The sequence below is a fragment of the Hevea brasiliensis genome, chromosome 9 (assembly GCF_030052815.1).
Source record: "Hevea brasiliensis isolate MT/VB/25A 57/8 chromosome 9, ASM3005281v1, whole genome shotgun sequence".
NCBI classification, from domain to species: Eukaryota; Viridiplantae; Streptophyta; class Magnoliopsida; order Malpighiales; family Euphorbiaceae; genus Hevea; species Hevea brasiliensis.
In genome coordinates this window covers 5,259,849-5,286,120 of record NC_079501.1, presented here as the reverse complement: position 1 = coordinate 5,286,120, position 26,272 = coordinate 5,259,849, and the positions used below count along the sequence as shown (strand labels likewise).

The window sequence follows — 26,272 nt, the reverse complement described above, 5'->3', positions numbered from 1 at the left end:
ATTGTGTAAGCAAAACCCTAAATCTCCTGTCCTCATTGAAGATGAGGAATTATTTATCAATAGTCATTTAGTTTTGGGCTATAGGGTTTTTGACAGAATGTTTTGATCATTCAAATAATTAACCAAGGAATTTAAGCATTGCCAGCCTATTAACTCTACATTTCTGTATGGGAAGTATAAGGGCTGTTTATTTTGTGTAACAACCCTAGATGAAAATAACCATTGATGTGGCCCAACCGCAAGTGCACGGGTCTTTCAAGTAATAGAGAAAAGATATCGTTCCCACGAGGAGTTGTGTTAATGATCGAATTTTTTATATAAAAATTGACTAATTTGAACTATTTTTGAAATTAAAGTAATAAATTGATAGATATTTAAGTGTAAAATCTATATGTATAAAATTAATAATCTATTCAACAATGTAATGATTTAACTAAATTTGTATCAAATTAAAATAAGCAAATTGAGATATGATAAGATTTAAAATGGCAAGTAATTAAATTTGATTAGAAATTAACAATGATAAAAAAGGCGATTCTGGAGTTCGGGAGTTCATATTCAAGCTATTTTGGGATTTTTAAATTGATTACCCAATCTTAAGGAATTTATGGGTTTTAAGGAGATTAATTCTTAAATCCTTTGAATACTCTTTCGAGTGGGACAAAGAGTGCCTTAATCAATCTAATCCTACTTTTGTAGAGTTGAAATTAATCAAGACCCATTAAGTTTCTTAATTAATCTGTAAATCCTCTTAATCCTTAGTCTATTTATAGATCTAAGTTAATTAAGTCTAATTTCTTGATTATCTATCACAAGGTTTTCTCCTTTCGGTGCTTCAATCATGGATTAAGAGCAATACTTAATGGGATCCTACACTAAGCATGTCATTGAGCACACAAGAAATGAATAAAACTCATTAAAACCATAAAATATGGATTATCCAATCAAAATACATAAAATATCTCAAATATTACATCCCAACTCCAGAATCTAATTAAAACTACTCACTATCCATAATATTTACAAGAAATTCTGAGTTAATATCGAAATAAAACTTGAGTCTATGCTAAGAACTAAGAAATCCAATACAAGAAAGGTAGGAAATAGGGAAGAAAGGAAGGAAACTCCAAATCTGGTTTAGAAATGGAGAGGTGAAGTTTTGCTCTGTTTTCTGACTCTTCCCCTGCTGCTGCTCCCTTTTTTATCTCCTCTTTCCTTTCTAAAATGAGATAAAGGCCTATTTATATCTTTTTTTCTGACAAGTAGCCCTAAAATGGTGTGTTTGAGGTGTAGTTTTCATGAGGGAATCTTCTGCCAGCTCATTATGAAGACTCTATGAAACTGCATAAGTGGACTGCATAAGTTATGCAGTCCCTTATGCAGTTTTCAGCAGGTTTTTGGGCCCTCTGTGTGAAGCTGCATAAGCAATGAGTAAGTCTGCATAAGTCATGCAGTGACTTATGCAGATTTCGGCAAGAATGGAAAAATTGCTTCTTCTCCCTGTGCAGAACTGCACAACTTATGCGGCAAGTTATGCGCAATTTGGCCGCTGCATACTTCAACTTTCAACTTGTTTTTGACATCTTTGGCTGTAGAAATCACTCCTCATTGGCAAAATTTCTTTTTAAGTCCCTCAAAAACACCATTTTTCCTACAAAACAAAGTAAAATTATAAATTAATCCAAAAATTGAGAATCATGAAAAACTATTGAAATAACTAATAAAATTGGCTAAAAGTGACTAACAATTAAATAAAATGGCCAGGAAATTAAACCTAAATGACTATGCAAAATGCATGTATTAAATACCCCCAAACTCAAGTCTTTGCTTGTCCTCAAGCAAACTTTAAAATATAATGCAATTTTTAGGGGTGCCTTGTCCAAAGAGCTATGAAAATCACTTATTAAAGTAACTTAACATACCTTTAGCCATACCAGCAATCCATATACCCATCCTTCAAGATGTAAAGAATTTAATGCTTATCCAAGCTTTCACCGCTTAGCCATCAAGTCAATTATCATCCAAAATTTCCAAACCAAGCAATCAAAAGAGAGAGTCATACTCAAAAGAAATTCGAGAACAATCAATAGCCAAAGTATCTCTATATAGAATGATGGAATTTAATGAGTGAATGAATAATTTTCCAATCTCATAGGCAAATTCCCTACTCCTATCTCCACTAATGTAGCAAGTACTATCAAGAGATCAAAGGTCTTTTTAGGGATGTAATGGGGCCATGGGGTTCAAAATAAGGTTAAGAAGAATAAGGGTAAAAAGGATTCAAAACATGAGAATATTTTCAATCTTGAAAACATAAGGTACACTTCTTTTTATATATATATATATATAAAGAGGAGAGAAATACACAATGAGAATTTTCAAGTGCTAGCATATTTTACAAAATACATAAAATGGAGGGACACTTTGATACTTTAAACTTGTATCTTGTATTTTCTCTTGATGATTGTCCCTAAAAATGCCACTCCCAAACTCATTTTCTTTAATTATTTTGGGTGAATTTCTTTCAATTTGAATGACAATAGTGAAAAGCATGTATACTAGCACTTTTACAAGATGACAAGCATTTATTCTCCCTTTTATTATTAAATTTTTTTCTTTTTTTAATATGAATATAAAGTGTACCTAATATTATAAATATTTATTCTCATGAAAATGGTTAGAGTGTTTGGTTCATTGGCTAGGTAGCAATAAGGGTTTGAAGAAAAATTAGGAATATAAAGGTTCAAAGGGGTTTGCAAGGGTTAATTTTAATTAGGAAAAAGGCCAAAGGTTTAAAATGAGAAGGTTTAAATCAAAGAATGCCTAATCATCTCTCTTTTCAAGTACAAGCTGGTATTTCGCCTTGAAAGATTTAGAAAATTTATTCTAAGATTGGTGAGACATCATTTGACTGCCTTATATCTAATAACTCCCTCTAAACACTCTAATCTCTAAAGGATTAGTTGGGTGGCTTTTTGGCTAAGAAGATATAGGCAAGGGATAAACACTTCAAAACTTTGCACCTCTTAGGGAACTTTCAATCCATAAACCCAACTTAACGTAAGTCAAATCACTCTCATAGGCAACTTTTCATTACTCAAGGGATTTGGCAAAAGATTTTATTTCATGATGCATGATTCCTAAAAATGAGCAATGCATTAACTAAATGGAGGAAATCTATTTGTGTGCAATGTGTACAATTTCTAAGTGATATATAATGTATATGTGAATGTGTTATGTATATGTATGTATGGATGTCTATGTAAAATATTTACAATATATATGTAAATAGAATGGGATGAGATGTTCCTATACTCAAAGTGTGAAAAATGTAGCAAAAATCAAAATGCACACCCCCAAACTCAAAATTGGACATTGTCCTCAATGTCTAAGGCAGTGCAGCATGAAAACTCAAAGCAAAGAGGCATAGTTAAATTTAAAAGCAAAAAGAAAGAGTTACCTGGTATAGAGCAGTGTTTTAGCATCTAAAATGTGAATTCAAAAGATGATGGTGATGCATAAGAAAGCTACACAGGTTATACAGAATAAATACTTTGCAGAACAAGTGCATAAGGAGAGTGCATAAGCTGTACAGTATGGCATGAGTTGCATAAGGGACTGCACAGGATATGCAGAACATTTGTATAAGGAGTTTCACAGCCTATGCAGTATATTGAAAAGCTGCAGCATAATGATATATCAAGGAAAAACTTGCCAACACCAACAGAAGTATGTAAATATATACATTGTATTGACAAGTATGCACAAAAAGCCAACAAAGGCAATGAAAAGCAATGAAGAACCAATGGAATAGACATCCAATTGTATTTCAAGAAAATAGAATTCAAGACAGACTAAAATTGTTTCAACACATCTAAAAAGAAAAGCCCTTGAAGTTGAACAAAAGCAAGATAAAAACTAATCTAATTCTATGGTTTTGCCCTTGTCCAAAGGTGCTGCTAGAGGACTGGATGGAGCTAGTTGCTGCTGAAGGGGTGGTTCTGGAGGAGGTGATGGAGGTGGCATTCCCAGAAAATCCATGAGCTGCTTCATCATCTCTTTTAACTCTTTCTGCTTGTCTCTAGTTTCCATAAAAAGATCAAAGAGTTGATCATGATGATCCTTAAGGGTATCTAGACCAGATTCAAGCTTCCTATCCACAAAATATACATCATCAGTAAGCCTCTCAAGATAAGTGAATAAGGCTTTAGTGTTGAAGGGAGGAGGTGCTGTGGATGAAGAGGGTCCAGCTGTAGATGGTGTTGGCTGTGCAGATTCTGTTAGGGTATCCTGTGCAGACTAAGTAGGTGGTGTAAGTTCAACAGAATGCTGTTGGACTATTGGTGTAGGTTGTGCCTCTGGTTGTGCAGTGTAAGATAGTGGCAAACTGAATCCAGTCTTGGATAAGTGAGTAGCATCAAAATATAGAGTGTCTAAAAGTGCTGGTAGAGGATGCTCTTCTAGATCAAGACCAAAATGTTTAGCTATAACAGTTATGAGCCCACCCATGACTATATCACCTACAGATTTGGTAGCAATATGTAACACATACTCATAGAAGAAGTAACCAGGAGATATTTTGACTTTGTGAAAAGCACACCATAGCATGAACAAGTCAGATTTTCCAACAGCACCAGAACTAGTCCCTCGGCCCAAGATAGTGCTAGTAATAAGCCTATGGATAAATCTAAGTGCTGGGTCTATTATTTGGGAGGTCTTGGATCTACCAGCATAAAAACTCTAAGATTGGTTTGTAATACTTCTCCAAAATTGAACAACATTCCAAACACCTTTATTTGCTATCTCTATGCCTGTACATGGGACCCTAAACAATCCATCAATAGCAAACCCAAAGATACTGTGAAATTGGTCTAATGATAGCTCTCTATTTTACCCCAAGCACCTAAATTTCATAGTTGGCTTGTAATCTATCTCATGCAATTTCAGAGTAGCAGAAAATGAGGAAATAAATTTCAAAACTAGGGCTGGATAAACTAATTCTTGTTTATGCACAAATTCCATCCAACCTAGTCCATCAAGGTAGGCAACAACATTATCAAACAAGCCAACAGATTGGAGAGTATCTGCAGAAATATACCTAGTGGGTTGCACTTTTCTGTCCTTTAGCCTCTTAAAAGTTGCCTTATGGGTTGCATCAAGAAGAGGCCAAGGTAGTTTGGATACCTGTGCTGCCGCTGCTGAAGGTTGCTTCTTGCTAGAGGAGGGAGATTTGGCTTGTGCGGTAGAGGTAGAAGCACCAACCCCTTATCGTGTGGAAGCAGAAGTTCAAGGGTTTTTGGGTGTAGGCTCTGAAAGTGGAGTAGCAGGTGGGTCTTTTTTTTTTGCGGGAGGTGATGCAGAGGCTATGGGTCAGGTTGATTTAGATCGGATTCTCCTCTTATAGGTAGATGTAGGAGGGGGTGGAGGGGTTTGTTGTGGAGGAGAATCGGGATGGGGGGCTTGCATTACTAGGGGCGTGACTTGGAGAGGAGAGCCTTGAGGGGAAGGGATTTCCATGGTGGTGGTCAACGATGGTGGCAATGGAGGAGGGAAGAAGAAAGTGAAAGACATAAAGGGGAAGTTAGGGTATCGGTCAGCGAAAAGGTAGGGGGTGAGGGATTGGTGCCGAGAAAAATGAACAGGAGGGAGGTTGTGAACAGAAACGACGGGAAGTGGGAGGTGAGAAAGTGGGGTGTGCCGAAAATTTTGATTTGCACAGGACGTGCGATTTTCTGCATAAGGGGAGAATGGATGTGCATAAGTTATGCAGGTTCTTATGCAAGTTTCGGCAAGAATGGGAAGTCTGAAAAGTTGGTCGTGCAAAAGTGCATAACTTATGTGCTCTTTTATGCAAGTTTCGACAGAAATGGAAATCCCAGAAAATTTAGTTATGCAATAGTACATAAGTTGTGTACTTGGTTATGCGGAATTCGGCAGAAATGAAAATGTAGGATTTGAAGTTATGCAAGAGTGCATAAGTTATGCACACACTTATGCAAGTTTCTACAGAAAAGAAAAATGGCAAAAATTATTGTGGTGCAGAATTGCATAAGTTATGCTCACCCTTATGCAGATTTCAGCAAGAAATGAAATGGCAAAAATTTGGTTATGTAGGATTGCATAAGTTATGCAAGAGCTTATACGGGTTTTGGCAGAAAAGAAAAATGGCAAAAATTGAGACCTGAAAGCTGCATAAGTTATGCAGTTACTTATGCACATTTCAACAAGATTCAGATTACAATAAAAAATATTTGCAAGTTTGAAAAATACACTAGAATGAAGAAATATAACCCTGTGAAGTATAAATCATGAGAAATTATCATAAAAAACACATCAATATATGCAGAATCCATCACAATTGCACCAAACAAGCTTGTAGAAGTAAGTTTTGCATAAGAGACATTTGTGAATTATGTCATTTCAACTCAAACCCTGCAAATTAATATTTAGCACATTAAAGCTCAATAAAAATCTGCACAAAGTTGTACTTATCCACAAAAGAAAATAGACTCTTTAAGTTATGCCAAGAAAATGCAGCATGTGCACATTGAATCACACAACCCAAATAAGTTCAAAACTACTAAAATGACCCACTTACCATCATATTAACATGATAAGCACAAATACATAAAAGATACACACCCAACCTCAACAAAGAAGCAAATACCATACGCTGTAGACCCTTTTTGCTGATTTTTTTGCATAAGCCAAGAAAGTGTCCTCCACAGAAAACAATGAAAATAAACCAATCTTGAGAGAGTTAATGGATAAAATATCAGACTAAGAGTAACTCCCCAGCAGTGTAACAACCTTCATCCACTGAAATACATCTACAAAAGATAAAATTTAACAATGTCAAAAATTGAATTTGGGGAGATTTAAGACAAAGACAAAAGTAATGCAAATAAAAATAAATCAACAAAAGCAAAATAAAAGAACTTGGGGTGCCTCCCAAGAGCGCTAATTTATAGTTCTTAGCTGGACTCTTCATGCATTTCACTAAAAAGGAGGTGTGGGATTAGAGAGCTTTTAACAGCTTGCTCCCTTTATTGAGTCTCCAGTTATGTAATGTTTCAATCTATGCCCATTGACCTTAAAATTTTCAGATTTTTCACTCCAAATTTCAATTGCTCCACAAGGGATAACTTTAGAAACTCTATATGGACCAGTCCACCTTGATTTAAGTTTTCCAGGGAATAATTTCAATCTTGAGTTGAACAACAAAACTGAATCACCTTCTTTAAATTCCTTTTTCCTAAGATGCTTATCATGCCAAACTTTAGTTCTTTCTTTATAAATACGGGCACTTTCATAGGCATCCATCCTCAATTCTTCAAGCTTATTAAGTTGCAATAGCCTCTTCTCACCAGCTTGTTTGAGATCAAAATTCAAGGTCTGAATGGCCCAATATGCTCTATGCTCTAGCTCCACAAGTAAATGACAAGACTTACCATACACTAACCTAAAGGGAGTAGTTCCTATAAGGATTTTATAAGCAGTCCTATATGCCCATAAAGCATAATCTAGTTTGATAGACCAATCTTTTCGAGAATTGCTCACTGTTTTCTCCAAGATATGTTTGAGTTCCCTATTAGAAATTTCAACTTGTCCTGAAGTTTGAGGATGGTATGGGGTAGCTATCTTGTGCACTACACCATACTTCCTCATTAAACTCTCAAATTGCTTATTACAAAAATATGAACCCTTATCACTAATTACGGCCCTTGGAGCTCCTAATCTACTAAAGACAAATTTCTTCAAGAATTTCACTGTCACCTTAGCATCATTAGTTGGAGTTGCAATAGCTTCTACCCACTTTGACACATAGTCGACTCCAACTAGAATGTATTTATTACCATATGAAGGAGGAAATGGGCCCATAAAATCTATTCCCCATACATCAAATAATTCCACCTCAAGAATATCATTTAGGGGCATTTCATCTCTTTTTAATAAATTTTCACTCCTTTGACATTTATCACATTCTAATACAAATTTCCTCACATCCTTGAAAAGGTTTGGCCAAAAGAAACCAGCCTGTAGAATTTTACTAGTTGTTTTAGAGATTCCAAATTGTCCTCCATAATCAGAAGCATGGCAATGATGCATAACACTCTCTATCTCCTCATCAGGAATACATCTTCTTATTAAACCATCACAACATCTCCCAAAAAGTAAAGGATCATCCCATCTATAAAATTTTGCCTCATGCAAAAATTTTTTCTTTTGTTGCCATGTCATTCCTAGAGGTAAAACTCCACAAGATAGATAATTCACCAAGTCTGCATACCAAGGTAGTTTAGCAATAAGAGAGAAAAGTTGTTCATCCAAGAAAAACTCATCAATAGGGACTTCATCCATTTCTTCATCATCCAATTTCAACTTACTAAGATTATTCGCAACTACATTTTTAGCTCCCTTCCTATCTCTAATTTCCAAATCAAACTCTTGTAGCATCAGAATCCACCTAATGAGCCTAGGTTTAGCCTCCTTTTTATGGAGTAAATACCTAATAGCAGCATGATCTGAAAATACAACTACTTTGAGTCAATAATGTAAGGTCTGAACTTTTCCAATGTAAAGACAATTGCTAAGAATTCCTTTTTAGTTGTTGCATAATTTGTTTGAGCCTCATCTAGCGTTCTACTAGCATAATAAATAACATAAGCTCTTTTGTCCTTTCTTTGACCAAGAACAGCTCCAATTGCATAGTTGCTAGCATCACACATAATTTCAAAAGGTAGGCTCCAATCAGGCGGTTGCATGATTGGTGCAGTGATAAGAGCTTGCTTCAACCTACAAAAGGCTTCCAAACACTCTTGGTCAAATACAAATGGTATGTCATAACTTAACAAATTAGACAAATGTTTGGCTATTTTAGAAAAATCCTTGATAAAACGTCTGTAGAACCCGACATGCTCTAAAAAACTTCGAATTCCTTTGACATTGGTAGGAGGAGCCATCTTCTCTACCACTTCAACCTTGGCTTTATCAACCTCTATGCCTCTGTTAGACACCAAATGTCCAAGCACTATCCCTTCCTGAACCATGAAATAACACTTTTCCCAGTTTAACACAAGGTCAATAGCTGCACATCGCTACAAAACCTTAGAAAGGTTAGCCAAGAATATGTCAAATGAAGATCCATAAATAGAAAAGTCATCCATAAAAACCTCCATTATATCTTCAATGAAATATGAGAATATTGTCATCATGCACCTTTGAAAAGTGGCTGGTGCATTACACAACCCAAATGGCATCCTCCTATAAGCAAAGGTTCCATATGGACAAGTAAAAGTGGTTTTCTCTTGATCATTTGGATGGATAGGGATTTGAAAAAATCCTGAATACCCATCTAATAGCAAAAATAAGAATGCCTAGCCAGTCTTTCTGATCAATAAAGGGAAGTGGAAAATGATCTTTTCTAGTGGCAATATTTAATTTTCTATAATCTATGCACATTCCCCAACTAGTCACTATTCTGGTGGGAATTAATTCGTTATTTTTATTTTTGACCACTGTCATTCCACCTTTTTTAGGGACAACATGTACTGGACTCACCCAAGTACTGTCTGAGATAGATATATGATCCCTGCATCAAGCAACTTCAAAATTTCTTTTTTAACAACTTCTTTCATATTTGGGTTCAACCTCCTCTGATGTTCAATAGATGGCTTATAATTTTCTTCCAAAATAATTCTGTGCATGCAAAAGTATGGACTTATTCCCTTAATGTCATCTATGGTGTATCCTAAAACTTTCCTAAATTGCCTCAACACTCTTAACAGCTTATCAACCTCTAAAGTGCTCAAGTTTGCATTTACAATTACTGGATAAGTGCTATGGGGCCAAGAAATTCATACCTGAGCTGAGAAGGAAGTTGCTTAAGTTCTACCTTAGGTGCATCTTCTTCCTTGAATGATAGTTTCTTAGATTCGACTTTTTCCTTTTGTGTGAGCTGAAAAACTAGAGTAGAAATAAATGGTGGACTACCCTCTAAATGTTGAGCATATGCAGCAATATGAGGGTTGTTCCTCCATGACCAAGCAATTTTCAAGTGGATCTTCCGAATATCTCTTTCTGAAGTGTTCTTCAACCAGCTCATCAATGATATCAATTCTCAAACAAGTATCAGCTTCAGAATGATGCTTCTTCATGGTGTTATTAATATTGAAAACCAATTGATCTTCACCAACTCTAAGAGTCAATTTTTCTCCCTTAATATCAATCAATGCTCCTGCTGCAGCTAGAACAGGCCTTCCCAAGATAATTGGGATATTAGAATCCTCTTCCATGTCCAAGATGACAAAGTCAACAGGTATATAAAACTTCCCAACCTTTAGAGGCACATTCTCCAAAATCCCTTTAGGATACATAATTGATCTGTCAGCTAATTGAAGAGAAATGTGGGTTGGCTTAAGATCTCCCATATTGAGGCTCTCATAAATGGAGAGGGGCATAAGGCTAACACTAGCCCCTATATCACATAAAGCTTTTGTAGAACACGACTCTCCAATATGACATGGAATTGAAAAACTTCCAGGGTCTTTGAGCTTAGGAGGAAGTTTCTTCTGGAGTATGGCACTACATTCTTCTGTCAAAGCTACAGTTTCATGGTCTTCAAGTTTCCTCTTATTTGAGAGAATTTCTTTTAAAAATTTTGCATAAGAGGGTATTTGTGAAAGAGTATCAGTGAAAGGCACATTTATGTATAGCTTCTTCAAAATCTCCAAGAACTTCCAAAATTGCTTATCAAGCTTGGCTTTTTGAAATCTTTATGGAAAGGAAAGTTGTGGTTTGTAAAGCTCTGGAGGTATATACTTCTCTTCCTTCTCTTCGATTTTCTTTTTACCTTTTTCTGCACTTTCTCTCTCACTTTCTTGTTTTTCACTCTCATCAATTTCTTTCTCATTTTCTCTCTTCTCTTTTTTTTTCACTATTCTCATTGCTTACAACCTTCCCACTTCTTAAAGTAATAGCTTGACATTGCTCTCTTGGGTTTTTCAGTTGACTTGGAAGTTTTTCAAAAGACTTGGTACCTGAGGAAGATGCTTGTTGTGCAATATGATTTTCCAACATTTTGTTATGTGTTTGCATCTGTTCTAGCCTTGCTTTCATCTCTCTCATCTCTTCATCATGCTTAGTTTGGTTAGCAAGAATCTGTTGTAATAAAGTTTCTGTGGTAGAACTTTGTTCTTGCTGTTTTGGTGAAGGTGAAGGTGCAGGATTTATGTTTCTCTGCTGAAAATTAGGCAATAGTTACCTATTTTGCTGATATGGAATTCCTTGTTGCTGTTGTGGTTGAAGATTTTGATTTGGGGCTTGATTTTGCTGATTTCCCCATGAAAAGTTGGGATGATTCCTCCAAGTTGGATTATAAGTTTGAGAGTAAGGATTCCCCATTTGTTTATTTCCATAATTACCAACATATGCAGCTTGCTCTCCATAGTCTACTCCACAGCTAGTAGTTCCTTCTGTATAAGCAACTTGTTGTGAACTTCCAGATGATGATGATGAACTAACCAACATACTTAAATCTTCCATCTTCTTAGCCAAAACATTTGTAAGTGCATCAAACTTTGCATTAATCATGTTGAATGGATGAAGGTCATACATTCCAGCAGCTTGCCTCTTTTGAGTTGGAGCTGGTCCTCTTAGACTACTCCAAAGATGAGTATTCTTTGTAATTTTCTCCAATAGCTTATAAGCTTCATCTTTATGCTTCATAATAAATTATCCTCTTGTTTGAGCATCAATAATCCCTCTAATTGTAGGAGTAACATTGGTGTAAAAATTTTGATTTATCATCCATTTTGGAATGGCATGATGTGGGCATTGTCTCTCTAATTCCTTCCATCTCATCCATGATTCATAGAGAGTTTCATCTTCTCTTGGTCTGAAAGCTGTCATTTGATTCCTCAATTATTGAGTTTTTCCAGGTGGAAAATATTGTGCAAGAAATGCATCAGTGAGTTGCTCCTAATTTGTAATAGAGTTGTGAGGTAAAGAATCAAGCTAATCTAATGCTCTATCCTTCAAAAAGAATGGGAATAGCTTCAATCTTACTGCATCATTAAATACTCCAAGTTGTTTTTGCATATCACAAATCATAGCAAACTTTTTTAGATGTGTGTGTGAATTTTCAGAAGGATGTCCCCCAAATTAGGAATTCTGAATCATTTGCAGAACCCCAAAATCCATCTTGTAGCTATTTGTATCAATTCTTGGTCTTGCTATACTCTCTTTCAAATCATCAAAATGAGGAAATGCATGATCCATCATACTTCCCTTAGGCACATTAGCATTTACAACTTCTTCACCTTGGGCTGCATTTTCATTGTTTCGATCATTTCTAGCATTATCACCACCAATTCTAATTCTTTCATCAGCCATGTCTGCTTCAATTTCAATTGCTCTCAAGGCTTATTTCCTTTTTCTGGTTTCTTTCTTGTTGGCTCTACAAAATTTCTCAATTTCAGGATTAAACAATAAGGATGTATCACTTGTGCTTCTAGCTCTTCTCATAAAAGATTAACAGTATCTAAAAAAGAACAAACAAACACAAAATGAAAAGATAACAAAGATAAAACTATAAACAACTAAAATAATCAAGAATTCAATCTTAAACAAACAACTCCCTGACAATGGTGCCAAAAACTTGATGTGGCCCAACCGCAAGTGCACGGGTCGTACAAGTAATATAGAAAAGATATCGTTTCCACGAGGAGTTGTGTTAATGATCGAATTTTTTATATAAAAATTAACTAATTTGAACTATTTTTAAAATTAAAGCAATAAATTGATAGATATTTAAGTGTGAAATTTATATGTGCAAAATTAATAATCTATTCAACAATGTAATGATTTAACTAAATTTGCATCAAATTAAAATAAGCAAATTGAAATATGGCAAGATTTAAAATGGCAAGTAATTAAATTCGATTAGAAATTAAAAATGATAAAAGAGGCGATTCTGGAGTTCGAGAGTTTATATTCAAGCTATTTTGGAATTTTTAAATTGGTTACCCAATCTTAAAGAATTTACAGGTTTTAAGGAGATTAATTCTTAAATCCTTTGAATACTTTTTCGAGTGGGACAAAGAGTGCCTTAATCAATCTAATCCTACTTTCGTGGAGTTAAAATTAATCAAGATCCATTAAGTTTCTTAATTAATTTGTAAATCCTCTTAATCCTTAGTCTATTTATAGATCTAAGTTAATTAAGTCCAATTTCATGATTATTTATCACAAGGTTTTCTCCTTTCAGTGCTTCAACCATGGATTAAGAACAATACTTAATGTGATCCTACACTAAGCATGTCATTGAGTACACAAGAAATGAATAAAACTTATTAAAACCACAAAATATAGATTACCCAATCAAAATCTATAAAATATCTCAAATATTACATCCCAACTTCAGAATCTAATGAAAACTACTCACTATCCATAATATTTACAAGAAATTCTGAGTTAACATCGAAATAAAACTTGAGTCTATGCTAAGAACTAAGAAATCCAATACAAGAAAGGTAGGAAATAGGGAAGAAAGGAAGGAAACTCCAAATCTAGTTTAGAAATGGAGAGGTGACGTTTTGCTCTATTTTCTGACTCTTCCCTTGCTGCTGCTCTCTTTTTTGTCTTCTCTTTCCTTTCTAAACTGAGATAAGGGCCTATTTATATCTTTTTTTTTTCTAACAAGTAGCCCTAAAATGGTGTGTTTGAGGTATAGTTTTCATGAGGGAATCTTCTGCCAGCTCATTATGAAGACTCTATGAAACTGCATAAGTGGACTGTATAAGTTATGTAGTCCCTTATGCAATTTTCGGCAGGTTTTTGGGCTCTCTGTGTGAAGCTGCATAAGCAAGGAGTAAGTCTGCATAAGTTATACAGTGACTTATGCAGATTTCAGCAAGAATGGAAAAATTGATTCTTCTCCTTGTGCAGAACTGTACAACTTATGCGGCAAGTTATGCGTAATTTGACTACTGCATACTTCAACTTTCAAACTTGTTTTTGACATCTTTGGCTGTAGAAATCACTCCTCATTGGCAAAATTTCTTTTTAAGTCCCTCAAAAATACCATTTTTCCTACAAAACAAAGTAAAATTACAAATTAATCCAAAAATTGATAATCATGAAAAACTATCTAAATAACTAATAAAATTAGTTAAAAGTGACTAACAATTAAATAAAATGGCCATGAAATTAAACCTAAATGACTATGCAAAATGCATGTATCAACTATATATTTTTCATTGCATGGGCTATTGTTGATTGTGAAGACGAAAGGAATTGAAACTGATTTATGAAATGTTTAAGAGTGTTTATCACTAACCAGGAAGATATATGTGTCACATCGGACAGACAAAAGGGGAGATGTTTGGAGTGAATTTAAGCTGCTGTGTGCATAAAACTTGACAATTTCATGCACTGTCAGGCACACCGTGCGATGAGGAATCGCGTCAAAAGAGGCAGTAAGACGTGATTATTAGTAGTGTCCATTTGCAAATAGTCACACACACAGATCCATACAAGCAGACTAGGCAGGGGAGACAAGACAGCACAGGCACTCGACATGGTGCAGGTGTAGGTTGCTACTTAGGGTAGCGTCTTGTTAGCCATATTTTTTAATTAATTTTTTTTACAGATTAGTCTATGCGAAAATCTTTGTGTGCCAGAACAGCACTTGGTCGCTACCCTAGATAGCATCCTGCTGGGAGGTTATTTTTTAATTTTTTTTTCACTTTAGTCCTTATAAAGTTATTTAATTTTTTCTAAACACCTAGACGCTAGTTATAGTAGAGTCTCTCTCTCTACCAAATCATCAAATCCTATCATTTTTTGATAAATAATTTATATGTCACCACCTTTTGATAATTTATTTTTTCATTTACTTCCTCTAAGTAATTTGCCCCACTTTCAAAACAATCCAGGAAAGAAATAAAACGCCCAAGCCTCCTAGAGATTTGTCCACGTCTGTTGAGCAGACCTTATCATTTGTTGTTTCAGTGTATGTTTAATTTCTGAAACTTAGTAGTTACGTTGCAGGCTTCTACCGAAACCGAAGGGCCAAACAGTAGGATCTTTTAGAAAGGGACTTGCTATGTTGCCCGATGCAATTGCAACAAGGTAATACTTCTGGAACTGGAATTGCATTTCATGAAAAGCAGAATTCTTCCACTCTAATTCTAGGTCCTGATTAACTGTGGTGGTATTGCAGGTTGACATGTTAAGTAATGCTAGTACACTTTAAATATGCAGTGGCTTAAAATTTTCATAGCCTTTGCGAAAATCTAACCCCTACGGGCGGCCCCTTAATTATTTGCAATGAAGTGGCAGGCACTTGAAGCCAGAAGGTCCAATATTGTGAGGTACCCAGCCGGACACTGATCACTAATTAAGCGAGATGGAGACGCAACTGATAGCTTAACAGTTATTTATTATTGCACATATTAAAATTTATTAAATATATTTATTTATTATTAAATTTATAATAAAACTTATCAATAACATAAAAAAAATTAAGTGATATATTTATGTAATATTGATAAGTTTTATTGCAAATTTAATAATAAATAAATATATTTAATAAATTTTAATAAATATAATATTACACTCGTTAAAAAAAGAAAAAAAAAAAACCTAGTTACCAGTCACAGGCTCACAGCTTCACAGAGCCGCAACTGTGTCTGATTGTATTGTTGGCGGCCCTCAAATGCAACACCTTAAACCCTAGTGGAGCACAGCATTCGGCAATAGGCTGCCAATAATCAAGCTCTAGAGTCTAGCCTTGGTGAATTACCCAGAGGGCCAGCTGTCTAGAACTTTGAAACTCCTCAGCCTGTCATTACTTTACTGTTTATCAGAGAAAAAAAAAAAGGTTCATAAAGCAATTCTAGTGTAGGGCCAAAAATCTGGAAGACGCACCATCGTGGGGAAATAAAAGGCAATCTCAAGTTTTGACTGGTGGAAAAATGAAAAACTAGACATGATGATGGAAGCACACAGCTGGGATAGAAGGAAAAGGATTTGGTCCAAGGAACAAACATGGCGAGGCCAGTGGAGAAGGTGGAAAAAGTTCAATGGGAGTAACTACAGGTTGAAACACGAGTAGTGGGATAGAGTCCAAAAAGTCTTTGGAGCAAGCGAAAGTCCTATGATGGCCAATCCAAGCAACAACATGGTAGGGGCGGCGGGAGACATTTACTTTTCTTTTTCCCTCGTTTGTTTTAATTCCAACTCCTTTCTAGCGTTTGTCCATATCTTTAGCTCTAAGCAAGATTTCTTGTTCCCCTTCACCTTAAAGAAACATGGAGCTGATGGAGCATACATATATATGCGCTTTTTTTGTTTTTGACACGTGAGGGCGACTTGTTGAATAAAGAGGAAATGGAGAATGCATCCATGCTATTTTGCTTTCTGTCTCGTCTCTTTTCCTTGTGTTCCCAAATTCTACAGTGTCAGTGTAAGGATTTCTCATCTTGTTCCCTACAGTTTTAAGACCATGTAATGCAAGAATCTGAAATTTGATAATTAGCAGGACAACGGTTCTCAACCCTTCTCAACATTTATAGTTATGAAAAATTCTTCCCTAAGATAAACCAATATTTCCAAAACAAATTGAAATAACTAAAAGCTGGAATCTTACTGATTATATACATATATAATTTTTTTCAAATAAGGGACAATGAAATGTGATGTTTCATGTTTTTCTTGCATGTTGAAGCATATATATCCCATTAATTAATCTATCATATGCGTGTGTGGATATATACAATGTCACAAAGGGCTTGTCACTGTATGGAACAACATAAAGCCTCACCAGTCACCACTACCAATACAATACCCTTAATTATGAAACTGTATCCAAGGCCCTTCATGCGCACCACGATAATCTAATCCATTGAACATTGAAATCAGATTTTCTGTTCACTGTTAACTTCAATGCTGTTTAGAAGGGGCCCCGACTTCCAATGCCTTACTGTGTCTTACTTGTCTACATTCATCTTTTCAAGCCCATTGCTCCTAGACACCAATGACAATATTTCTACTTCTTACGTAGAAAAATATATTATCAGGAGATGCAGCGCTTTACTATTTGTGGGCATTTTACAACAATAATTGATGTAAAAGACATTAGTAACATGGAAATAGCCACTGTATTTGCCACATGAACCGCATTGAATCCAAGCTCGAATTAGAATCATGACAACCTAATTCGATCCTACTCTACACGTGTAGATGTCGGGCCAATGAGTTACATCAAGGCAAAGCATGGGCCCACTTGATTCTCATACCAGGATTGATCACACTTGTATTTATAAAATGGAACGTAATGTGGCGGCTTCTGCGTATTTCTCATCTCAAATATGGGTAGAGGAGGCTCTACTAGTTCTTCATCCTCGCTTGAAAGCAGCAATTACCCAGCTCTTACAAGTAGGTCGTCTTCTCTCTATCAGCAAAATCGAGACCTTAGCACAGATCTTAGGCTTGGACTTAGCATTTCAACTTCTCAACAAGGCAATCCTTCTATACCAAGGTACATAATTATATTGAACACCCATTTGAAGAATTCATGTAATTCTGGTTGTAGATTACTTATTTTTTTGGCGGATTAATCCAATGTTAGTGAGTCAGATTGGCCACCTATCAAGCCTATTCTAAAGAAGGAATTAGCAGCAGAAGAAAATGAGTGCAATAGTGCTACCTTCTTTGTCAAGGTTTACATGGAAGGCATTCCAATTGGCAGAAAACTGGACCTATTAGCCCATGATGGTTACCATGACTTGATAAGGACTCTTAATCATATGTTCAACACTAGCATTCTCTGTTAAGTAACTTCCTTTTTGTGATTCTTTTTAGTCCTGTGTAGAATTATTGTGGTAACAAGCTGTGCATTATTTGATCCAAAGCAGGGGCTGAAATGGATGGAGATGAACATTCAGAGCAGAACCATGTGTTAACATATGAAGACAAAGAAGGAGATTGGTTGATAGTTGGGGACGTACCATGGGAGTAAGTTGCACATTTTTACTTGGATTACTTTATCTAATTTTATCACTTCGTTTAATTATGCATGATAAATGGATTATTTGTTTCCCATAATTTTGTTTTGTCTGATAGGATGTTCTTATCCTCTGTGAGGAGATTGAAGATCACAAGGGCAGATATCTAATGCTTTTGGTTCATCCTAAATTATGAACTCGGTTTCTTTCTCACCTGGGGATCATTGGAAATAAATCGCTAGGAGTAGTGCAAATGTTTGAGAATGACGTGTACATTCCTAGAAAGTTTAAACTGCTTTCGCTAACCCGGACATTCATCGATAAGGCCATCCCTGCAGACAAGATCGTTGGGGTTTCTCCATCAACAAGCACCCCCTTTAATTTAGTGGGTTCTCTTGGGCTTTTCATCTGCATGGCAAATCAGGCTTGCCCCGGAATGTACTCTTGATAGAGCAGCTATAGGCATCATCACTCTGCTGCCGGACTTCTGGCTCCTAATGTGGACTTAATCACCAAGGTGTGGATTTGAGCTAGGATATTGGCGGTGACTGTGTTATTCTCTATTTGGGTTTACAATGCTAAGAAAATGTTGAATTGTTTGGGTTTACTACATGGGGAAAATGTTAAGAAAATGTGGAATAATTTTCATTAATACATGGAGTCTTTTTTTATTATTTTTTTTTAATTTCATTGGTGACTTGAGATTTGTTATTTTATATATTAATTTAGGATGTATTTACAGAGAGTTCAAGCTCATATAAAGATGAATATTTTCACCTTTAAATTGAATTTTTTAAGGTGTACTTTATATATATATATTTTTTAATTAATTATATATATATCTCAATATAAATATTTAATTCTAATATGAGTTCATATTAAATGTACCCCATAATTTATTGAACATGCTAGGAGTTTCCATACATTGATGGAGTCTAAATGCTGGCAGTGTTCTGGGTTTCAAAGGCATTAATTCTTGATTAGCAACACGATAAGCACAAATTAATTTTAGTTGAAATATCGAATTAAATTCATCTAATTTAAGTTATTTATTTATTTTTTATTATTTAATTCAATTTTAATTATTATTTAAAAATTAATTTTATACTCGATTTGATTAATTCAATCAAAAATAACTAACCGAAGCGAATCAATATTTCCCTATATAATCCATTACCGTTTTATCTAGCTATAAAAGGCAAATTTCCCCTTTATAATTTCTTTCATTTTCATTTTCTCTTCTCCTTTTTTTTTTTTTTTTTTTCATATTCTGATTCTTTCATCCTTAGAATTTCAATTCTCATGTATCCTTGCCATCGATCATTTACTCGGTTTTGCCTTAAATCTCTGGTTTTCCCTCCTCTTGTTTTGCTATTGACTCCTCCTTTCTCGTATCTCATTCTTGATTCTTAACAAGTTGCAACTTCGCTGCTTCTCAAATGTCGCAGATCACAGCTTCACTCTTATTCGCATGTTGCACCTCCTCCAGGATGGACCTCTATTCCCACTTTCCTCAGAAGGAGTAATTATACTCTCTACTCTTTGTGCATCGATTCAGAATTGCCATAGAAGTAGAACGATCCCTCTTTCCTGTATTGACCCAGAGTTTTCATTTTTACGTATTTTTGTGATTATTCCTAATTAATTGAAGATATGAGTTATATATTTATTACGAACATTTAATTTTTAGATATGCGACAATTCCTCATAGGAGCCACAGACTAGAGAGATTTGAGATACAATTTGTGCTTTGGATTTGAAATTTTGAATTCATCTATCATTTCATATTATTCTGTAAGATTAGATTTGGGATTTGGAAATTGGAAATTGGAATGCGAGTTTAAGCATTAATTTATTTAATGAAATTATTTGCAATTTAAATTTTGATTTTGTACTATAATTCTTGGATGAGACCGTGTATGAATATTTATTTGTGAAAGTTTCCTATATTGTGTGTTTGATAAGAGAGAATAGTAAAATCGATGAATTAAATCCAACCCAACTACAGGCGCCATAGCTATTATGGGTTGGTAGAAGGTGAGCCCACAGTGGGCCTGGGTATTTTCATTGCACAGTTTCTTTTAATTTGGCCGTCAACACAAAGTGCCTCGATATGGCTTCAGTCCACAGATGGGCTGGATGGTTCCTACTGGTCTCAGCAACCACATTGAGAAAAATAGGACTTAAATAGTCCATGAAAGGTCGAAACTATCCCCATTGCTGAATCCTTGGGCGCGCCATGATCAATGGTTGCTCTTGTCTTCTTGGTTTGGAGAGGCATATTCATTGATAAATTAAATTAAAAGATGGAGTGGGCCTATTTTGACCAATTGGGAAAAGCCCATTGCAACCTTTCCATTAAGGCCACCAACTGGACGTCCACTCACTTTTGTGAAATATTATTATTTATTAAAAAAAATTCTAGATCATATATTAAATAAACCTAAAATTATATATATATATATATATATATATATATATATATAATTACTATATTTTTATGTTTTGGGTATTCAATAATCTCCCTAAATGCCTTCTCTCTAAAATTCCCTTCCTTATCTCTACCTTTTTCATCACTTCTTCTTTTCTTTACTTTTATTTCTTTGAATATTTCTATAAGTGACAATCTCTTTTTTTTAATATATAATTTTTTAAAATTTTTTTACTTTGTTCTAATAACTCTTATATTCCTATCTGTTTGAAATAGATTTTAGACAAACCACATAAAATATATCATTGTTGATAGATTTTAAATAAATAAACTCTCATATTTGTTCTTATTGATAAATCTTCAGTATATAGTTTTGTTGTGTATATCTTATTTAACAGAATTATTATATATTTTTGTTGGTGAGTTATTTTATTTTTTGAAAACAAGTATTCTATGAGTCGAAGATCATTCATTTAGTATAAGATATAAATTTGAAAACTATCTAATGAGACTTGTAAAAATAATAAAGTCTAATAGTAAAATACGTAGTCTGTTTATTGGTCAACTTATATATAAAAACTTTTAAATTTTTTGTATTAATTTTTTTATATGCAATTAATTTTATTTATACAAAAATATAATATCTATTTATATTTCAGTTTTTTACTTTATTTTTAATTAATGAAATATATTTTTTATTTTATAAAAAATAATAATCTCTTTAGATTTCTATAAAAATATAAAGAACAATAAAAAATGTTAATTGTCCAAAGTCCTCTAGTCCCATCTCAGACCATTCTCAGCAGTTTCTTTTTTTTTTTTTTTAAGGTAAAACAACCTAATTATCTCTGCTTGTTTATTGAGCAATCACTTTCGTTTTCCACCGCCAATCCAAACCCTACTTTTGTCTTTGTCCTTAGTTGCATGCAATTTGAAACCCCTAAACAAAGTCATTATACTAACTAATTAAACAAGAAAATAATTACCCCTTCTAGAAACTAACATCACTGCCCTTCTCTATCTTTCCTAGCTGCCTAATTTATTAAAAGTTGAGTCAAAGGCAAGAAAAAAAAATTCCATTAATTATCAAAACTTGGATCACGGTTTCTACCCAAAAAAAAAAAATTGGATCACGGTGGCCCTGGATTTCCTGAGAACGATCCCGGGACAAACTGCAGATTTGTCAGAAGAGAATCACAGGACGTGCAAGCCTGTTCAAATTGAGACTGAATTTGCTCACAGATAACTGAAGCAACGTAACCAACTTGCTTCTTTACTTTGATCATAAAACTTGTAACTCTGAAATGTAAACTTTATCAAATACTTTTTTTCCCCTTCCCCATTAATAGCTTGATGGCTTAGCTAACCAAGATTATAAGCTAATCAGTTGGCTAATTTATTAGGGGGTAGGTAATGAAAGTCACTCTCATTGAGAAAAGTAGCAAAGCCAAAAAGGAAAGGACCCCATTAAAAATGACTCAAAGAAAGAATAAATAAAGGGATGGTTTTTAAAGTCTATAGGCTTGAAAGTGAGAATACATGCAACTTGCTCTTCTTTTATCTCTCAAGTCTACAAGCTTGAAAATAAGTATGCCATCTAGTTGATAAATGATATCTTCCTATTCTTCTTCTTCTTGTTGTTGTTCTACCCTGATGAGGTCGCTTCTTTTTCAAACCTGTGAAGAAGGCAATGGCCCATTCGCGAAAGCTGACACCGCCTTGCACTGGGGACCCAGTGTAAACGTGAGTTTTTAGGAAAAAGTCACCTCCCTTATTGTCCATGGATAAAGACAAGAGAACTAATACGGAAGGAAAAGGAAAAGCATTTCTTTGTCAGTTTCCATCACTTTGGATGAGTTTAACACGGAACCCTTTCCCAAAACCCTACCTTTTTCTATCCTTTTATTTTTGTCTTCTTTCTTCCTCCATCTTATTTTATTTTTTAAACATATTCTATTTGATAAATTACTAATAACAAAATTCAATCGATGAAAGATTATAAGTCTATTTTACAAAAAAAAAAAAAAAAAAAAAAATCATTCATTTGAAAATAATGAGATTTTAATCCTACGGCTACGTCCACCCTTCAATGTTAACCAACTAAGCTATCTTATTAATTGATTCCTTCTTCCTCAACTAGAAATATGCCTTTCTATTGATTTTATTCTATTTATATAATCTGCCATTTTATTTTTTTTTCTAAGCAATTAGGTTATAATTTTTTTTTTTAAATTACAAGTAGGACAAGCTTTATTAAACAAACAGCTGCTTATTTTCTATTACTTGATCCCATTAGTTAATTCATTTGTTTATCAAATTATTACTTTAATTTTTGTATTTTTCCATGTATATTGAGAAATATAAAAGAAAAAAAAAAGAAAAGAAAAAAAAACTTTGCCTAATTTTATTTCCACTGTAAACATAATGGAGTGCAGCAAATTTTTTTTAGTAAGAGGATTGGAAGAGTAGAGATTCGAGTTTAACACCTGCCAGATGAGTGATAAATATTTAATTACTAGACTAAAGATCTGTTTAATTTAACTGTTAAATACAACTGATAGCTGATAGCTGATAACTGATGATAGATATTTTATGTTAAGTGTTTGGTAAAATTATATTTAGTTGTTGCTGTTAATAAGTGAAATGACTAATAAGGGTATATATTATATAATTTATTTTATTATTTAAATAAATATAAAATTATAAATTTATTACACTATATTATTTATTTTATTATTAAATTAAATATATAATTATTAAATTAATATATTATATTATTTAAATAAATAAATAATTATTAATCTTTTATATTATATCATTTATTTTATTATTTAAATAAGAAAATAATTATTTTTTAAGATAATTAAATAATTTTAAAAATACAGATAAAATAATAAAATAATTATTATTGTTAATAGAAAATTTTAAAATTAATTTTAAGTTTTTAGATATAAATAAATATTTTATATTTTATGTTATTAATAAAAAAATATTTTAACAAAGTTGAAATACATTAATTAAAATGTTAAAATCACAAATAAAAAAATAAAAATATTAATAATATTAATTTTTAAGTTAAATAAAAAAGGATAATATGGTCAAAATAAAAAATAAAACCAAATTAGCTATTAGCTGATGAGAAACAGCTCTAAAAATAGAGTTGATACAAATTGCAGCCGATGAGTATCATATCAGTTGCCTATCAGCTATCAGCTCTATTTTTTTAAGCTTGCTAAACGCTATAATTTACCTGTTTGGGTGTTTATCAGCTATCAGTTACACCCGACAGGTAAACCAAATGCCCCCTAAATCAAACTAGGTGAAGTAGGGGAGAGCATAATTCAGTTTAACCGAAAAACTGAACCGAACCGAGTCAATTCTGTTCAATCGATTTGGTTTTAAAATTTAATCGGTTTGGTTCAGTTTATAATTTTTGATAATTTTGGTTAATCGGTTCGGTTCAGTTATTTTCACAAAAAAAAATCTGAACAAACTGAAATTATATATATATATATATATATCAAGGAAAATCAAAGAAAATCAAACCGAACCCTAAGATTTTTGAGTTTTGATTTCTAATTTTTTTTTGTTTTTATGTTTTTGTTATTTAGATTTAATGTTGAAAATATGAAATTTTATAAAATTCGGTTTGATGGATTTAATATCAAACCGAATCGATATTTATCGGTTTGGTTCGGTTTGATTTTCTCTTATTAATTGGTTTGGTTTGGTTTTTAAAATTTTTTATTTTTAATTTTCGATTTTATCTGTTCTGTTCAGTTCGAAACCGAACCGACCGTTTGCACACCCGGTGAAGTGCAGCATTTTAACATAATATATAGATAGTTGCTATAAATTAACATTTTTATAGATAGTGTATATTGCACAATATTGAGCATTGACTGATGTTAAGTCATGGTTTTGCATCAATTAAATTGACTTTAGATATATATATTACTCATATAATATGCTAGCTGTGGCTCCATTATTTCTATTACAAATTTTCGGTCATAAACGCATAGTTGAAACATGCAATGTAGGGAAAAGCTTTGAGGTGGGAGATATGAATTCTCTGCATCGCACCACATAACTAGACACATACCTCGTTGATATTTCTTAAATATAACTAACAAGATAAATAGAAAACAAACTTTACATTAATAATTTTTCTTGGTATATAAATAAATTTTACATTATTATTGCTGAAAATAAGAGAAGAAATAAATGATATATAGTTCTTCCTATTATGAATAAAAAGACGTGATCAATTATAACATTAAAAAAAACTAATGGGTAAATAAAGTCCTAACTCCTAAGCCATGGACGAATGCAAACGTAACTTGACCTTAAATCTTGAGGCTAAACTTAAAAGCCACAAAAATGAATATTTAGAGCAGAATAGACAGAGGATATAACACGGGATGCTTGGGTTAGGAGTCTGTGGGACTAAACGTGGGACAAAGGCGAGAGAGAGAGAGAGAGAGAGAGAGAGAGAGAGAGAAAGAGAGAGGGTGATATGCCCTAGTGCTTGGGTCATTCAAACATAGCTTTCTTTTCTTCTCCATGTATTAATATTTTGTGCGTGCGATTTGGCTTATTTGCTTCTTTCTTAATTGGCCGCCGCTATCTTTTACTTGCCTCCCATATTTCTTTTTTCCATTTACTTTCCTTTGTGTGTCTTTATGTGTTGACTTAAAAGCAACCACGCTGCATGTGACTTGCCCACGACCCCATTAATTGCTCCCCCTTTGAGAATCTTCTCCTAAGCCCTAATTACCACATCTATATTCCTCTCCTCTATCACCCCATTTTTTTGGAGTGTGTGCGCGGCAAGTGTTTGTTAGATATTAATATTACTCACTAACCCCTTTGTTAATTTCACTAAACAACAACGACTTAATTAGAGCAACAAAAGATTTCTTGGATATGCTAATTAACTAGTGTTTCACATGTTTTGGTAGAAGTAGCCATACAACTCACAACTACTGCAATTTGTTTTTCATTTTTTCAACAATTAGATATCCCTTTGAATTACGCTCTTCTTTCTTTGTTATTTCCCGTACTCAATTGCCTTATCTTAAGGGTCTCTTTCTTGCTACACACATATATACATGATATAATATGAATGGACATCATCTTCATAATACTGATAGTTTGATTTCTAATCAAGTTAAATAGAAAGATGGAGTGATCTTTTAATTTCAAGTAAGATTCCAAGATAATTATAGTCGAAAACTTGTAAATATTATAAAGTCATCATCATTTTCAAAATTATGGATAAACAAATAAAAAATAATTGTATATAAATTAATTAAGTAAGAATCATTGACTTGTAGATATCCTTCACATGGAAAACACAGCAAAAAATTTTGTTTTATTGTGTAGAGAAAGAAGAAGGGAGAGACAATCTGATCATTCTCAATGCTTCTATTATATTAAATATAGAGAACGACCTTACAGCTGTGGGTTTCAGTGTCAATTGCAAATAGGGCATCTTCCACGATTGACCCAACTTTTTCCACATCTTGGCCAATCAAACTGAGATTTTTTTTGCAATATAAATATATTTTAATTATTTATATGATGACAACAACATCTTATTTTATTTTATTATATGTCACCATCTTGTTCTACTCTAATGGGGAAGCGGTCTACTGTGGTCATTGTTAACAACTAATTAAGCTAATAAACTGAGATATACAAGGCTTTTTTTTTTAATTTAGCTAATCAACAGGACTTTTAGAATGTAGCATAACTAGACACAGACACATTTTCAATTTCTAGCTTAAAAAAAAAAAAGGCTGGTGCCCTAAGCATGATATGATTAATACGT

At 33.6% G+C, this 26,272-nt stretch overlaps 1 protein-coding gene and 1 non-coding gene across 2 annotated transcripts; both read left to right on the top strand.

Moving 5' to 3' along the window:
• Positions 1–11,818: 11,818 nt before the first annotated feature.
• On the top strand, positions 11,819–11,926 carry LOC131183534 (small nucleolar RNA R71). Its single transcript, XR_009151583.1, has one exon. It is a non-coding gene; the product is annotated as a small nucleolar RNA R71 (small nucleolar RNA).
• Positions 11,927–17,368: 5,442 nt separating this feature from the next.
• Positions 17,369–18,662, top strand: LOC110653383 (auxin-responsive protein IAA30). The gene is made up of 4 exons (XM_021808985.2): positions 17,369–17,542; positions 17,633–17,832; positions 17,919–18,018; positions 18,127–18,662. The coding sequence occupies exons 1-4, from the start codon at positions 17,373–17,375 to the stop codon at positions 18,176–18,178; spliced, it is 522 nt and encodes a 173-aa protein (XP_021664677.2). The 5' UTR covers positions 17,369–17,372; the 3' UTR covers positions 18,179–18,662.
• The last annotated feature ends 7,610 nt before the right edge of the window (positions 18,663–26,272 follow it).